The sequence below is a fragment of the Mus musculus genome, chromosome 18 (genome assembly GCF_000001635.26).
Source record: "Mus musculus strain C57BL/6J chromosome 18, GRCm38.p6 C57BL/6J".
Taxonomy (NCBI): Eukaryota; Metazoa; Chordata; class Mammalia; order Rodentia; family Muridae; genus Mus; species Mus musculus.
In genome coordinates this window covers 37,955,049-37,971,093 of record NC_000084.6, presented here as the reverse complement: position 1 = coordinate 37,971,093, position 16,045 = coordinate 37,955,049, and the positions used below count along the sequence as shown (strand labels likewise).

General features: G+C 52.0%; 2 protein-coding genes across 5 annotated transcripts; one reads left to right on the top strand and one right to left on the bottom strand.

Annotated features, from left to right (window-relative positions):
• The first annotated feature begins 1,279 nt into the window (after positions 1-1,279).
• On the top strand, positions 1,280-13,663 carry Fchsd1 (FCH and double SH3 domains 1). 3 transcript variants are annotated; one of them, XM_006526003.4, is made up of 20 exons: positions 1,280-1,388; positions 1,642-1,739; positions 2,299-2,344; positions 2,813-2,880; positions 3,193-3,334; positions 3,420-3,556; positions 3,668-3,731; positions 4,525-4,653; positions 5,073-5,195; positions 5,348-5,443; positions 6,184-6,303; positions 6,676-6,780; positions 6,925-7,086; positions 7,673-7,801; positions 7,883-7,966; positions 8,057-8,174; positions 8,301-8,521; positions 9,760-9,847; positions 11,261-11,316; positions 11,440-13,663. In XM_006526003.4, exons 1-20 carry the CDS (start codon positions 1,368-1,370, stop codon positions 11,503-11,505), a joined length of 2,073 nt encoding a protein of 690 aa, XP_006526066.1. In that variant the 5' UTR covers positions 1,280-1,367; the 3' UTR covers positions 11,506-13,663. The 3 variants fall into 3 exon arrangements, with proteins under 3 accessions (XP_006526066.1, NP_783615.2, XP_030106365.1); NM_175684.4 differs by having other exon boundaries at positions 1,363-1,388; positions 3,199-3,334; positions 11,440-13,660; XM_030250505.1 differs by lacking the exon at positions 1,280-1,388 and adding an exon at positions 2,166-2,197.
• Rell2 (RELT-like 2) lies at positions 11,915-16,040 on the bottom strand. Of its 2 annotated transcripts, none has more exons than XM_006525862.2 (8): positions 15,178-16,040; positions 14,527-14,766; positions 14,100-14,165; positions 13,939-14,005; positions 13,320-13,505; positions 12,705-13,080; positions 12,523-12,582; positions 11,915-12,335 (listed from the first exon to the last, which is right to left on the bottom strand). In XM_006525862.2, exons 2-7 carry the CDS (start codon positions 14,708-14,710, stop codon positions 12,550-12,552), a joined length of 912 nt encoding a protein of 303 aa, XP_006525925.1. In that variant the 5' UTR covers positions 14,711-14,766; positions 15,178-16,040; the 3' UTR covers positions 11,915-12,335; positions 12,523-12,549. The 2 variants fall into 2 exon arrangements, with proteins under 2 accessions (XP_006525925.1, NP_722488.2); NM_153793.2 differs by having other exon boundaries at positions 15,185-15,535.
• Positions 16,041-16,045: the final 5 nt, after the last annotated feature.

Below are 16,045 nucleotides of genomic sequence, written 5' to 3'. Positions count from 1 at the left end.
GCCCACCCTTCATATTATTGTAGCCTGTCTTCTATTTAGGTTTCAGGCATTTGGGTTTTCCTTGGAAGCAATTACATTTTCAGCATGTTGTTTTAAAATTACAATTTAAGTACACTGTTGCTGTCTTCAGACACACCAGAAGAGGGCATCAGATCTCATTACGGATGGTTGTGAGCCACCATGTGGTTGCTGGGATTTGAACTCAGGACCTTCGGAAGAGCAGTCAGTGCTCTTAACTGCTGAGCCATCTCTCCAGCCCAAAATTACATTTTAAATTACATTTTAAATTACATTAAAATTACATCTTAAGCCTTAACTCTCTTTTCAATCACTGGTCACTGTGGAAACATCGAGTTGTGGGAAGAAAGAAAGCTGGAAGCAAGAAGGCTGAATGTTAGCCTTGAGAACCAATAATGAAGTCTTGGAGAAGGCTGATGGATTGGAATTTGAGGGAAATGGGTCACTAGAATGTTCTCTTTCTCTCTCATTCTGAAATAGAACCTGTATCTCTTACTGATGGAGGGATTGTAGGATAAAATAAAATGTACACTGAGGGGCTAGGGAGATGGCTCAGTGGGTAAAGCCACTTGGTATTTAAGTTTGAGGACCTGAGTTCAAATTTCTAGAACCCATAAAAAAGCTGGATGTGTAGTGCTAGCATCTGTAATTCCAGTGCTAGAATACACACACACACACACACACACACACACACACACACACACAAACACAGGCCGGTAAACTGGGGGCATAAAGCCTGAAGAAAAGTTCCAAAATGCTGACAAGAACTTTCCAGTCCCACGCCCCTTCACTGATACCATTAATGCCCATTGGAGCCCAGGATGTACCCGTCTTTTTCCTCTGGACTCGTTTCTGCGAACTCCGGGCCTGTTTCTCACCTCTGTCACGCTAGCATTTCCAGTTCTGCGGGGATTAGGGAAAGGTGCCTCCCTTTGTTAGAGGCATTTTCGCTCAGGTGCCCGGTGACTCAGTTTCCCTGATCACCTGTCTTCTGCGTTTAGTGTAGGGACTGGTGATAAGCATATGTAAATGAATGACCAGAAGTAATTACAGGCTGAATCAGTGGCTATACTAGAAATAGAACCCAGGCGTCTTGACTCAGAAGCTCGAGGAGCTCCCGACCGCCAGGCGCACGCTGCGTCCGCCCGGTGGCCTGGACCTTTCCGGGGTACAAGTAGCAAAGCAATAACAGGTTGAGTTCCACTGCTGCTGCCCCTGTGTTCTTCCGCGCCGGCGCGCAGCTTGACGAGAGTGGGCGGAGCGGGCCAACTCTGGGGCGGGGCCTTGTCGTGGGCGGGGCCTCCCCGAGTTCCGGAGTAGAGTGTCTGGCAGCCTTTGCTGGAGCCGCGATGCAGCCGCCGCCCCGAAAAGTGAGATTTGCCCAGAAAAAGGGATTTCTTGGAGGTCTAGGGGAGCGGAGGGAGGCCGTGGGCTCTCGACTCCGGGTGGGTCACAGGGAGTGGCAAGGAGGTTAAAGCCTAACATAGAAGAAACCGAAGAAACAGCCCAGCCTCTTTCGGGCCCCGCCCCCTCACCGCTCCCTGTGAGGTGTTTTGTAGGTCCCCACGCCGCAGGAGTGGGGTACCAGGCGAGAATCCTCACCTCTCTTTCTTAATCCTACAGGTGAAGCCAGCCCAGGAGGTTAAACTTCGCTTTTTGGAGCAGCTGAGCATCCTTCAGACCCGGCAGCAGAGGGAGGCGGATCTACTGGAGGACATCAGGTAGCCCTAGACCCCTCACCTTCTTGTACTCCATCTTCACAGGAGCGAGCGCCACTCTTTCCTCAATATACTTCTGTCAGGGTTGGGCGTTGTCTGGATGAGCTTTCTGGCCTAGCCATTCATGATCCTCATCTTAGGCATGCCTCTTCAGATACTGGAGCTATATACATACATAGAGAGCCCCTTCCTCAAACCACTTGACTTTACACCACTCTCTCCTCCTCCATAATCAAGCTTAGGGCATAACCCCCTCCCTCTTCCAGACCTGTTGGAAGTGATGGAGCCAGGTATTAGCAGTTCTCTGACCTGCAGGCCCACGGATGGTCCTCCAGGGGTGGGAGGATCCTGCTGGGGCTCTGAGCAATAAGGAAAGGCTGACCTGTGTTGCAGCTTCTGGAGGTGATCTCAAGGACTCTTGTCTTTCAGACCCACTCCTTCTGGATGTAGTCACACACTGGGTTGGTTCCTTCTTCCTCCTGCTCAAGCTGAGGAGAGACTTGAGTGTGAAAAAACAGTAGCCAAGAGTAACACCCCTCCCTTCTACCCCCAATCCCCACAGATCTTACAGCAAGCAAAGGGCAGCCATTGAACGGGAGTATGGCCAGGTATGGGACTCCTCTCGTGTTCTAGCCTCCTTTACATGGGCAGCAGATCCACCCCACCCAACCCCAACCACCATTGGTGTAGTCAAGAACAAATTCCTAACTCTGTGATGTTTTTATTTGTGAATTAGAATAAAGTGATTTCATTAAAAAATTAGAACATATGTAGAATCAGCCAGATTTATGTCAAATCTCTGCTCTATTACTTCCTTAACTGTGCAACCTTGGACAAGTTACTTTATTATTTCTTTGGCCTCAGTTTTTTTCTCTGTAAAATGGGAATTGTAATAATAATACCCCAAACTCCACATAAGGTTCTAAGGACTAAATGAATAAATGAATGTAAGGCATTTAGGAAATGTATATGCTATACATCCAAAGGAGGGTATCACAGACCCTGGGTCCAAATTCTCCCTCAGTTGGGGTGAGTCTTCATAAAGGATCTCCACGCGGGATGGTTTTTCTCACCAGGCCCTCCAGAAGCTGGCTGGGCCATTCCTGAAGAGAGAAGGGCAGCGGAGTGGAGAGGCAGACAGCAGGTGAGCTGCACAGAGTGGGATGTGATGAGGAGCTCAGCCCCTAGAGATCTGTGGGGACAAGGACCCAGGGAGCAGGGGAAGGCACGTGAGCTGAAGGTAGAGCTGACACAGCAGCAGAGGAGCTGACCCAGCAAGGACACCGTGGGTGGGGGTGGAGGGCATGAGTGATCCTGTGGCTGAGTTAATGGGCTGATCGATTGCTGGGCTCCTAGATGGGGGGGGGGCACCTCTCTCTTGTGGGATTGGGATTGGGGTGGGGTCTCATGAAATGGTGGAGTGTTTCGCTCTTCAACACGGACCTTCTCCGGGGAGGGGTAGGACAGTGTTTGGTGCCTGGCGCTGCCTTCTGGATGCCACTGTGGCTGGAGGCCAAACCAGACTCCAGGCGTCTGACCGATATCGCGACCTAGCAGGGGGTACTGGGAGAAGCGCCAAGGAGCAGGTGCTTAGAAAGGTATGTGTCCGTGGATGGGGCAGAGGAACTTCCAGCTCAGATTAGACCTGGCTTGGGTCAGGATTCTATGTGTCTTTGCCACTAGGGGACAGAGAGCCTCCAGCAGGCACAGGCTGAGGTGTTACAGTCTGTCCGGGAGCTGAGCCGAAGTCGGAAGCTCTATGGGCAGCGACAGCGTGTATGGGCCTTGGCCCAGGAGAAGGCAGCTGATGTCCAGGCCAGGTGGGCTCTTGGATGACCAAGTAGGATACCCAAGGCGTGGTGTGAGGACTATGAGGTGGGGTCAGAGTGTCAAGGCTGTACCTGACTCTTGACTATTTTTTCCCTGCACAGGCTGAACCGAAGTGACCATGGGATCTTCCATTCTCGGACCAGCCTCCAGAAACTGAGCACCAAGGTTTGGAGGGGATAAAGGCATAAATAGTGGTAGAGTAGTCTAGTGGTTTGGGGTCTAGTGGCATAAAAGTAAGAGATTAGGTCAAGCCAAGTATACAGATTTCCAAGTGGTTCATTACCAGGCATGTAGTATGCACTCAGTAATATAGCCACTTGGTTTCTCTGAACATCATTTTCTTCATCTGGACAGTGGAAACAATGCCTTTTTATGGTTGTTTCTTTATATGTGCTTTGAAGTACCTCTAATGCTAGGCAGTGTTCCACCCCGGGGATACAGTGAGAACAGGACTGATGGAGTTCTACCCTCACAGCCTGGGCGAGACAAGAGGATGATGATGTAAATGAAAATGCTGTGACAGTTGGGCTCCAGTGAGAAGGGAGACCTCCCTGAACAGGTGCCCTGAGTGTCAGGGAGGCAGCAGCCACGCCAAGATCTTTGGGAAGAACGTCCCAAGGAGAGGGGATGTGGAGTGCAAAAGCTGAGGAGAGAGCCACTTTGGTTCAAAGATCTGAGAGAAAGGCCAGTGTGGCCACACCACAGTAAGCAAGAGACACACACTTGAGAAAGGTCAGCTTGTGCGTGTCAGAGCTGGTAAACTACAGCAAGGCACAGTTTGCATTTCTATATCTGTGCAGAAGCCACAGGAGGGTTGTTAAGCCAGCGTTCTGCATGGGGGTTTTAATGTAGTGCCAGGCAATAATGTGAGATCCATTCTCGTTCTGGATTAGAGGTTGGCCTTGGAAAGCCTCCAAGGGTTCAGGACTCCCTGTTGACTCTTCTTTCCGTTTCCTAGCTGTCTGCCCAGTCAGCCCAGTATTCCCAGCAGCTGAGAGCAGCCCGCAATGAGTACCTGCTAAATTTGGTGGCCACCAATGCTCACCTTGCCCACTACTACCAAGAGGAATTGCCAGCACTGCTCAAGGCCAGTCCTAACCCAGACTCCCCCTGTCCTTGGCGAATGCAGACAGCATCCCAGGTTCCTCCTCCTACCCAGGCTGACTAGTGCTAGTGCTCAGAGTAAATAGAAGATGCACGTGGGGGTTCTGGTTCTGCCTCTTGATGCCTGCTTGACTCCACACTCCTCATCAGAGTTAACCCCAGTTTGCCCACATCGTAACACTAATGAGGTTCGAAGAGAATGGACAGAATAGACATACTTAAACTCTGGAGTGGTTTAAACATGACAGACTGATTAGAAGCAGGGATGCCTTATCCCTTGTCTCTTCCCTATCCTGCATGTCCGGGCCCCACCCATAAATGGATGCTGTCTGCACTAGAGTCCTGGGAGAAGGTCATATGGACCTAAGGTACTAAGGTACCTTGGGGTTCTGTTCTCTCCAGGTCCTGGTAAGTGAGCTGTCAGAATACTTGAGGGACCCCCTGACTTTACTGGGACACACAGAGCTGGAAGCTGCGGAGATGATCCTGGAGCATGCCCGCCATGGGGGGAAGGCAACGTCTCAGGTGAGGGCTCCCCTTGGGATGCTTCATGTTGTTTTCTTCAAACCCCCCCCACCCCCCCTGACATGCAGTTCTAACTTCTTTTCTTCCAAAGAGATCTGGGGACAGGGTTGGGTGGGTGGCAAGTGAGTGCCGGTGTATTTATTCAACCCTAGGTAAACTGGGAACAAGATGTGAAGCTGTTTCTTCAGGGGCCTGGAGTCTTTTCTCCCACCCCACCTCAGCAGTTCCAGCCGGCAGGGGCTGATCAGGTGAGAACACCCTGCTTGTGGAAACAGGCCAAATCTAAGCGTACGTGTGCTTTAGACCCCTTGTCTCATTGTTCCCATCCCGGTATTGATTTGATGACTGTTCAGCCTTGGACAGGGGTTTTCAAAATCCCATTCACCTTCCTCCCCTCTGAACACAAGCACATCTCAGATGGAAGTCAGTCCTGCTCTCTTCATCCACCCTGATCCCGTTCCTGGGCCTGTGTCCACATGAGCACAGACAAAGACATTCACTCCATCTTTGTCCCTGACACTGGAGGTCAAGACGAAGAAGGAAGGGGCTGGAGAGTTGGCTCAGTGGTTAAGCATTTGTTCTTACAAAGGACCTGGGTTTAATTCCCAACATGCACTCAAGGCTCACCACTACCTCGGGCACCAGGTGTGCATGTGGTGTGCAGACATATATGCAGGCAAGGGCAAAACATGTATAAGCACAAAATAATAAAATAAATCTTAAAAAAAAGATTAAAAAAATAATGAGGGAAAAGGGCTGGTAAGAAGGATGTACGTAAACCAGGCGTGGTGGCACAAGCCTTTAATCCCAGCACTCAGGAGGCAGAGACAGGTGGATTTCTGAGTTCGAGGCCAGCCTGGTCTACAAAGTGAGTTCCAGGACAGCCAGGGCTATACAGAGAAACCCTGTCTCAAAAACAAACAAACAAACAAAAAGGATATATGTTGTTGTTTTTTTTTCCCCCTCAAGCATTCCTTGTCTCCTTCAGGTATGTGGCCTGGAGTGGGGAGCAGGAGGCATGGCTGGAGAGAGTGGCCTGGAGAAAGAGGTTCAGCGCTGGACAAGCAGGGCTGCCCGGGACTACAAGATCCAGCATCACGGGCATCGGGTGAGGTGGGGGTGTAGGTACTGGGGGTGGGTAAGAAAAGCTGAGTGATAGGGACCATTGATGCAGACAGGAAGGGAGGGAAAGGAATTTTAACACAAGGGTATGATGCAGTAGTTCCGAGCACAGCCTCTGGCACTAGACAGACTGGGGTTTGTAGTCTCTCCTGTTGCTTGTGAGTTCTCTAACCCTGGGTGAGGAATGACTTCATCTCTCTGGACTTTGATTTCCTCATGGCTAAACTGGAGCCAATGATAATACCTACCTCAAAGGGAAGATAGATGACCTAATGCACGTGATGCAACTAGCGAAGTGCCAGGCTCAGGGTAAGCTGTGGCCCACAGTATCTCCACCCACCTATGCCATCCTCACCAGGTCCTGCAGCGACTGGAGCAGAGGCGTCAGCAGGCCCCGGGGCGAGAAGCTCCAGGCGTAGAACAGCGGCTACAGGAAGTGAGGGAGAACATCCGACGGGCACAGGTGAGCCACAGCCCCGGTCTAAGAACCACAGAAATCCTGCCTCCTCGGACAACCCAACCCTCTTCACCATGGGAGGGAAAAAGAGGGAAGCAGAGGCTAGACCCAACTAGCCAGGACGTACTACTCTCTTTTGCCTCATACCAGGTGAGCCAGGTGAAAGGGGCCGCCCGGCTGGCCCTGTTACAGGAGGCTGGTCTCGATGTACAGCGCTGGCTGAAGCCAGCCATGACCCAAGCCCAGGATGAGGTGGAACAGGAGCGGCGACTTAGTGAAGCTCGACTGTCCCAGAGGGACCTCTCTCCCACGGTGAGCTAGCTCCTCCTTGTCCCTAACCATGCACACCTGGGAAGCTAAAATTCCTTGTTAGAAGCCAGAGCCCCTAAAATGGGAAGCACAGTGTCTAATTCAGAGGGTTACCATGAGGCTACCATGCAGTTTCTGGCATGGGGAATCCTCAATAAACTCACAATGTGTTGATTAAGAACCATGGGTTTTCTGGGAGTAGACTAGAAGTTAATTGAGTGCCAGCCACTCTGCTTATGAGCCGTGTGACCTTGGAAAATGACTTAAACTTTGTGAGCCTCAGTTTCTTCGAAAGTAAAGTGAGGTTACTATAGTTACACAAAATAGTGCTAGGTTATGCAGAAGATTAAGTGACACGATCTGTGTATCTATCAGTCTATCAAAAGATACTTCATACGAAGGACCTAGTTGTTGTAATCGCTATTATTTAGTATCCTCCTGTCCTATGGTGGTTTTGGTTATGATGCATTATAATTGGTTGAGGGGTACTGTCTTGAAGGAGATTCACAGTGTCCCGTAGAGTTAAGATAGGGGCTATGGGAGATCCGTGTAGTCCTTGAGATGGTATCTGTCCTCTACCCTGCTCTAGGCTGAGGATGCTGAGCTTTCTGACTTCGATGAATGTGAGGAAGCTGGGGAGCTCTTTGAGGAGCCTGCCCCACCAGCCCTGGCTACCAGACCCCTCCCCTGCCCTGCACATGTAGTGTTCGGCTATCAGGTGTGAATGGGTGTGGAAACTGCAGACGGGCAACAGCGGTGGGGAGGGGGCAAAACTTGACTCGTTCCCTGTGGGGCTCAGGCAGGACGTGAGGATGAGCTGACCATCACAGAGGGTGAGTGGCTGGAGGTCATAGAGGAAGGAGATGCTGACGAGTGGGTTAAGGTGAGCATGGGACCCTGGTTGGGGGCAGTGGGAGGACTTGTGGAGTGCTAAGCAAGTCTGATAACCTGTTCACACTGCTGGGTGGAGCAGGCTCGGAACCAGCACGGTGAAGCGGGCTTTGTCCCTGAGCGATATCTCAACTTCCCGGATCTCTCCCTGCCTGAGAGCTGCCATGGCATCGACAATCCCTCAGGAGGAGAGCCCACAGGTAGGACAAGGTGGTAATGGATCCAGAGACCAGGGGTATACAGGTTACTGGGTGGTTCTGGGGTGTCATGGCGCTGGTGTACATGACCCACTGCCTTATTTCATCCTCTCTTCTGGGCTCCTGTAGCATTCTTGGCACGCGCTCTGTACAGCTACACGGGACAGAGTGAAGAGGAGCTAAGTTTCCCTGAAGGGGCACTCATCCGCCTGTTGCCCAGGGCTCAAGATGGAGTGGATGATGGCTTCTGGAGGGGAGAATTTGGGGGCCATGTTGGAGTCTTCCCATCTCTCCTGGTAGAGGAACTGCTTGGTCCCCCGGGGCCACCTGAGCTCTCTGACCCTGAACAGGTAGGTGAAGCTTCATTTTCTCTCTGTTCCTGGTACTTCTTGGTTGACCTTTTCACCTCAGCGACGCTCTGTATTAACATTAGAGCCCTGTTTCCTACCCAAGTTTGCCTCCTATGGTGGCTTAGGTCTCTCTGTGTGCTTTGGTTGGAAAGAGAAAAGAGAAACTAAGGCACCCTTCATAGGAGCTTGGGAACTTTAGGACCAAATAGGCCTGAGTACAAATTGCTATAACATAAGCTTGGGTAGTTACTTAACTTCTCTGAGCTGCCTTCCGCATGTGTAAAATAAAAACTGTAATAGCTGTTTTGGCAGGCTCACTGTCATGACTAGAGATCATAGAGGGACACTCCTTAGCCCCATGGTACACAAGAAGTGTTCTAATGTATATGGGTGCTTTGTCTGCATGTCTGTCTGCACACCAGAAGAGGACATTGGACCCCATTATATCTATTTCGTGAGCTGCCATGTGGTTGCTGGGAATTGAACTCAGGATCTCTGAAAGAGCAGCTAGTGCTCTTAACCACTGAGCCATCTCAGTTGCCTTGTCATGACACAGCAAGGATTGTATAGGGGAGTTAGAACACCCGCCCCAGTTCTAGTCAGTACTCTGCCACTAAGTGACCATGATTCTGATGGATGGTTCAAACTGAGTCTCACTTCTTCTGTAGCAGCCCTCAGAAGACATAGCTCCCAAGGTGGTGGTCAAAGTTGAATAGATTTGCGTATGTGCAGTGTTAGCAGAATACTTGACACATAATAACTATTCAGTCAATGTTGGCTGTTGAAATATGTACCAGTTATAACCCTCATTTGGCTGCTTTTGAAGATTTATTTTTATTTTATGTATATGAGTACACTGTAGTTGGACAGATGGTTGTGAGCCTTCATGTGGTTGTTGGGAATTGAATTTAGGACCTTTGCTCGCTCCAGCTTGCTCTGGCCCACAAAGATTTATTTATTATTATATCTAAGTACACTGTAGCTGTCTTCAGACACACTGGAAGAGGGTGTAAGATCTCATTACAGGTGGTTGTGAGCCACCATGTGGTTGCTGGGATTTGAACTCAGGACCTTAGGAAGAGCAGTCAGTGCTCTTACCTGCTAAGCCATCTCACCAGCCCTGGCTGCTTTTGGTATTGGGAAGAAATGGGAGAGAAACTGAGAGTGGGGTGAGAAGAAACATTGTAAGCCCTCCCTCCCACAGACCACAAATGACTGTCTGCTTACCCTGTCTCCAGATGCTGCCGTCCCCTTCTCCTCCCAGCTTCTCCCCTCCTGCACCCACCTGTGCCTTGGACGGATCTACTGCGCCTGCTCTGCCTTCTGGTGAGTAGACAGAAGCCGAGGCTGGGGAACATCAGCAGCGGTAAGGAAGAGGCTTGGACTCCGCCTTCGCCTGCCCTGTGTGCCCTTGTGCACTTGCAATAAGGCCTATGGCACAAGGATGGGGACGCAAGCTTGGATTTGGAGCCAGGTTCATGCTCCTCTGTCACCTTCTGCTGTATGACTTGAGGTGGGAGACTTAACTTGTCTGGTCCTTGGTCCATGTTTTGTGTTGTTATCCTTTAGTCTTTGGAGCTAGGGCTAGCCTTGAACGAGCACTCTTCCTGCCCCAGGCTTCCCAGCATGTTGGATTAGAAGTAGGAGGCAGCAGCCTAGCTTGGTTTACATTCTTTATACAGTGAAGGGAAAGGCATTGCTTTATTGAATTGTTATCAGGGGCTAGGGAGTTGGCTCAGAGGTTAAGAGCACTGGCTGCTCTTGCAGGGGACCTGTGTTTGATTCCCAGCACCCACATGGCAGCTCACAGTCATCAGTAACTGTAGTTCCAAGGGATCTGACTGACTCCCTCTTCTGACTCTGGTGAGCACCAGGCATGCATGTGGTGCATAGACATACGTGCCGGCAAAACCCTTGTATACATAAGGGAAAAAGTTATCCAAGATACCTGTTAAGAGTATGCAACATTGTGCTGGCATACAGTAAACATGGCTGTTTCAGATCATTATTATTTAAGAAATTCGCTACCTTTTCTCTCTGCATTCTTATATTCTCCCAAAGTGTATGTTTTCTTCTTAGTGTCCTTCAGTTCTGAAGTACAGTACTCACCTTTGGGCTGTTTTCTCTTGTCTATTACAATGCTTACCTGTTGGATTGTTTTTTTTTTTCCCTGTGGGTGCTGGGATCAAACTAGGATCATGTTCATGCCAGGCACACATACATACCGACCACTAACTTATGTCTACAGCCCCAGTCCTTCTTTTCCACCATCCAATACTCAGCATTTCTAAAATATTCTAGTGTGCCTACCTTCTCAGTCACCCTCCCTGACTTCAGGGGCACCACCATCTCTTCTAGCATTCCTATTGCACTTGAATAATTTAGTACTTGGGCTCTCTCTCTCTCTCTCTCTCTCTCTCTCTCTCTCTCTCTCTGTGTGTGTGTGTGTTTGTGTCTGTCTGTCTGTCTGTGATATTATGGGACTCTCAATAGGCATTTTGAGGGGCAGATTTGCACGTCACTCCATTTCTTTGGTACTTTGTACAAAGCAATTGTGCATTAAGTATTTGTTGAGAATGGATGGACTAATGGATTTTATAGCTTAGGCTGCTGGTGATTTTTTTTTTTTTTTTTTGGCTAAGTCAACAAGTATTTATAAAGTATCACTACCCTAAGTGCTGGAGATGCAGTATGGAGCCGACCAGAGCTTGAGAATTGACTTTTGGTTTCTATTTCTAGACAAAGTCCTTGACTGCCCTGGACCCCTAGACATGATGGTGCCTCGACTTAGGCCGGTAAGGTGCCCTGACTTGGAGGAGACTGTACAGAAGGGTCATTCCTATTTGTTTGCTGGGCTGAATTGTCAGGGATATTCCTAAGACAGACTCTGGAGCACTAATTATGTATGTCCACTGCAGATGCGTCCACCACCTCCCCCACCAGCCAAAGCCCCGGACCCTGGTCATCCCGATCCTCTCACTTGAAGGCCAGGAGTCATTGCCCGCCAGTGATGCTGCTGTCCCTGTCTCCACGCTGACAGAAACCACCCCTTCAATGGTCTGGAGTGACATAGGCAAAAGCTGCAATCTTTCTCGATGTCCGTTCTCACCTCCATGGGTGGAGACTTACCCTGTTCCCATTTCTGGGATTTGGACCCATGCATCACCCCCTCCCATTGTTCTCATGTCATTTCTGGAAGTACTCTTTTGACTTCTTGCCATCACCCCATATCTAAGGTGGGCTGGAACCCATCTCCCAAAGCCTTGCACGGCTCTGGCTCATCTCCGTCTTCCCCCTGCCTCTGTGGTCAACCCCACCCTGAATGCCAGGGTCACTAGGCCTGGGGCCAGGAGAGGAGCAGACCTTGGAAGTCAGAAGGAGCTGGAGCCAGGATGCAGAGCAACTGTAATGGTCTGAGCGGATTTATTGACAGTGAATAAAGGGTATGAAGTCCAAGCCAGGGCCTGGGCCTCTTGTGCCAAGATGGCAGGGGGCCTAAGGTGCTATTGCTTTAGGGGCCCACCGAGGGTAGGGCCTGGTCCCAGCAGCCACGCTCTAGCATGTGGAGCGAGGTTTTGGGGAAGGCAGGCCAGGCAACCTGTTGGCAGGTGGGGAAAGGGAACAGAATGAGGGGCTGGGAATTGGGAGGGGCTCCTCCTGAGGGCTCTCAGCCGGGGACCATGTATCTCCAGATGGAAGTAGAGTTGGTCCCTCAACTGAGGGGCAGAGCTGTCCAGTGGAGGGGAGAGCCTTCCTGGCTATCCGTCCCCTGGCAATGCCTGCTGGTAACCCATCAGCACAGTGAAGACTGAGGCTTGGAAGAAAGGAAGGGAAGCAGTGTTGTTGCCTAGTCAAGCTCTGTTCTCCAGGCATTGTATTGTATCTCCTGGAGGAACCTGTGCCCGCTCCCCACACACTAAGCTTACAGTTCACCCACCTCCAGGATTCAGGGAGTTGATGGGCTTGAGTAGTTTAGATAGAGGGCAGGAGGGTGAGATTACCTGATCTGGAGCTCAGGGAGACTTGGCTCACATACCCCCTGCTTCTGGTGGTAGAGACTCCTGAGAGGAGGGGGAAGGATTCAGTGGGAACAGGAAGTGGATCATACCCACGTTGCCCAGAGTAGGGATGGTAAGATGTGTGTCCGCCACTGCCCAGTGCAGCCCTGGGCATGTCTTCATACCTGCTGACCTGAGGTGTCCAGTTTGGTTGGCTGTCCATTTGCTTCTTGACTAGACAGCCCTGGGCTTGGGTCTCTCCCTCTAGGGCCCAAGTTCAGTTCTGCAGAGGTTCCAGGGGTCCCCTCAAGTGTACAAGGGACGAGGCTGGCATCCTGGAGTCTTCCGTTCTGCACTGAGTGGGTGGCTGCGGCCTGGGAGGGTGGCGGCTCAGGGAGCAGCCTCTCAATGGCAGCTGTCCCTGTCCTAGGCTGCCCTCCTCCAGCCGCCTGACTACCCCCTGGCTCCTGCCCTCCACCAGAGCCCCAGCTTCTGTCCGTAGGGGAACCATCACGATGTTCATGTAGGCCGTAGCGCTTCTCAATGTGTGTTACTCGGAATCTGGGTGGGAAGAGAATGTTGCAACTCAGGCTTACAGCTCAGAGGCTCCTAAACGTCCCTCCCTGGGTTTGACCTTGGGTAGGGAAGCCTTCTGAGACTGTGGGATACTGTGCCACCTGACCCCTGCTGTAGTTGCCTAGAGGAAATTCAGAGGAAAGAATTGGGGCCCAACTTTTGGGGGGTCAGGATTATTGGGGCTCCAGTTTAACCTCCCTTTTCTTGGACTACTATATCCCCACCTGCCCACTGAAAAAACAGTGGTCTCTCCAGGTCTGGGACGGCTTTTTCCTTCCTTAGAGCGACCCTGACGGACAAGTGGGGGCCTCTTGCTGCGGCTGCAGTGGATGCAAGGAGCTGCAGAGCCAAGGTGCACTGTGTGATGATGGGAGGGGGCTCCGTCCTGCAGGCTGGAGGTGGCATCCACACTGGACCACAGAAGGGAAGGGAGCAGAAACGATATCTTCAATTCCCTTCCTGCTCTTTCGTCCTGTTCTTTCAATATGCTCTTCAGACTTCCTCAAACCCCACCTTCCCCAGGTCTCAACATCCCTTTGCCTGTAATAAATTCACTGTTAAGCCATGAGTGGTCATGTGTTCGTCCTTTCCACCCTGCTTACTAAAGAGAGCAATGCTTAACCAAAGGAAATGATACCAGAGGTGAATGCTAGGCTGGATGGTGTCTAGATGGGAGACACTGAAGGATAAAAGATTGCTACAAAACTTCTTTCATAGATCAGTTAGCCTTGTCCACCTACCCCCTTCCCCCAACTAACAAAAACTTCCATGGTACTTGGAAAGCCTGTATTAGAGGAGACGGTACTCCGAGGTAAGCTAAGTCATGCCTTGTCTCCAGCTCACCTGGAGAGCTGCACCGTCCCTTCTCCTTCACTGTCCCCTAGCATCTCCTTCAAGGCCTCAGCATTGGCTGATGGAGGGGGAGAAGAGGGAGTCAGTGGAGGTAGAGGTCAGGGCAAGAGAAAGTCAGTTTAGGAAGGGGTAAGCTGTTGGCCTATACCCACCTTCATTTTGGATGATGCAGCGAACAATCCGCTCTACTGTGTCCTCATTCACGTCATCGTCTTCAGCTGAAGGATGAAAGAAGTTGGCAAGAAAGTGGGAAATGAGTCAGCTTTGGAGGAACATGACCTGATGGCCCCATGGGTGCTAGCTCAAGACATATATATCCCTTTACCTATGTGCCTTCATGCATCGGGCCAGAAAAGGTAGGAGAAGAAACGGGCTCCCAGGACTACCATGAGTGGACCCCCTTCTCTAGTCTTGATTTCAGGGTGGTCCCACTCTACATGCAGACTCAAAAAAATGTATCATAAGCTGTCTTTTGGACTTCATCAGAATTTGGGCTGGGTCTGTTGGCCAGGGAGGCAGAAAAAAGTTTGGGGAGAAGGGTAAGGGAGACTTAATTGGGGCTCTAGGCTCCTCACTCACGGGGCTGGAGCTGGGCATCATCAGGCTCTGAGCCCCTAGACGTGCGGCAGCGGTAGCCTTTCTTCTTGAGCACGTGGCAGATCATGAAGCCTACAAGGCCCATGAGGAAGAAGACCAGCACAAGCAGGAAGAGCATGTACAGCCCATGTTGGGGCGGCTCCAGGTCAGGCTGTGGTTCCGACATGAGGCCCTGGGGGGCGAGCGCGGGCCAGGGCGCCTCCTGGGTTTAGTGGGCTGCAGCTGGGGACCCGGCAGAGTTAGGAATGCATCTTAGGATCCGCAGTAGGAGGCCCGCCCCACCCCCTACCCAACCAAGGAGCTGTCCGGACTCAGGGTGCTGGTCGGCCAAGATCTCCGAATGCTGGAGGCCAGATGGCAGCTACCCAGGCCCTCTGCCACGACCCAGTCCCACTTCTCTGATATTCAGACCGCTATCTTTTACAGCTCGTTCCGCGCCCCCGTCCCTCCCAAGGACATTGCAGCACGAGATGGGGCGAAATTCTTAGGCAGCGAGCCCAGACATCTCGCTTGAGTCAGGGTCGACACCTCCCACTACACCGGCCCGAGCCAGGCATCGTGCAGCCCCCTCCCCTCCTTGCATTCCCGGGTCCCTTCTTTTTCGGTTCCTCCCACCCCGACCACCTGGCCCACCCGGTACCGGTGGTTTGGTTCTGTCTCCGGCTCCGGCTCCGGTTCGGGTCCCGGCTCCAGGGGCGTCCTCGTCCGGCTCAGGGCCCCCGACGCCCTCCCGGAGCTCATCCCTTGCTTCCTCCCCCTCCCCCCTTTGCCGCCTCACCGGCTCCGGGCTGGTGGCTGCGGATACCGGTTCCGCGGCAGACGGGGGGAGGGAAGGATGTGGGCCGGTAGGGAACCGCGACAGGCTCCGGATTACTCCGGCCGGGAAAATAGAGGGGTTGGGGGAGGGCGCCTCCGAAACCGTCCTGGGTTCCCAAATGCCTACTCGCGTTGCGGGCCCAGGACCAAGGGGCGGAGCGCAGGTGTGCGGGGCGGAGTGCGTGAGCCTTACGCGTGTGTGAACGCAAGTGAGATGTGCGCGTGACTGCGCCGCCCCTCCTCCCCCCGGAGGGGATGTGCAGTTCGAGTCTCGGTTCTCGTCGAGGGTCGAGAGGTCAGGAGAGGCTTTGACCACCAGTCTAGCCCTCACGTCTGGCAAAGGTCCTGCACTCAGATTGCCCAGACGAGTGGGAAAAGCCAGCAATCTTCCTAGCTCACTGCGGGAAATTTGGCTTTCTGCACCTGAGAAGGGCAGGGTGGCCAGATCCTCCGAGGTTCCTAGAGAGGAACCACGAGTCCAAGACCTGTTTGAGGCTAGCAGCTGGACGGAATGGCTCGGGTTCCCGAGGATATGACCCTCGCCCCGAAAGAAGCTGCTCTTGCATTCTATGAATGGTGCCACGGGTCCCCTTCCAGGTTCTGAGTCTCAAGCCTCGGAATCTGGACCAGGACAGCAAAATGAGGGGCGGAACTCCAGAAAGGGGCGTGGCCTAAGCGTAGCCTT

Bases quoted from the DNA above. Each gene is read 5' to 3' on its own strand.
- Rell2 (XM_006525862.2), bottom strand. From the start codon at position 14,710: ATGTCGGAACCACAGCCTGACCTGGAGCCGCCCCAACATGGGCTGTAC. The intron at 14,006-14,099 runs GTGGGTATAGGC...CCCCTCCATCAG, and splicing joins CTGCATCATCCAAAATGAAG to CCAATGCTGAGGCCTTGAAG. The intron at 13,081-13,319 runs GTGGGGATATAG...CTTCCCACCCAG, and splicing joins ACTGTTTTTTCAGTGGGCAG to ATTCCGAGTAACACACATTG.
- Fchsd1 (XM_006526003.4), top strand. From the start codon at position 1,368: ATGCAGCCGCCGCCCCGAAAA. The intron at 7,087-7,672 runs GTGAGCTAGCTC...ACCCTGCTCTAG, and splicing joins AGAGGGACCTCTCTCCCACG to GCTGAGGATGCTGAGCTTTC. The intron at 7,802-7,882 runs GTGTGAATGGGT...TGTGGGGCTCAG, and splicing joins ATGTAGTGTTCGGCTATCAG to GCAGGACGTGAGGATGAGCT.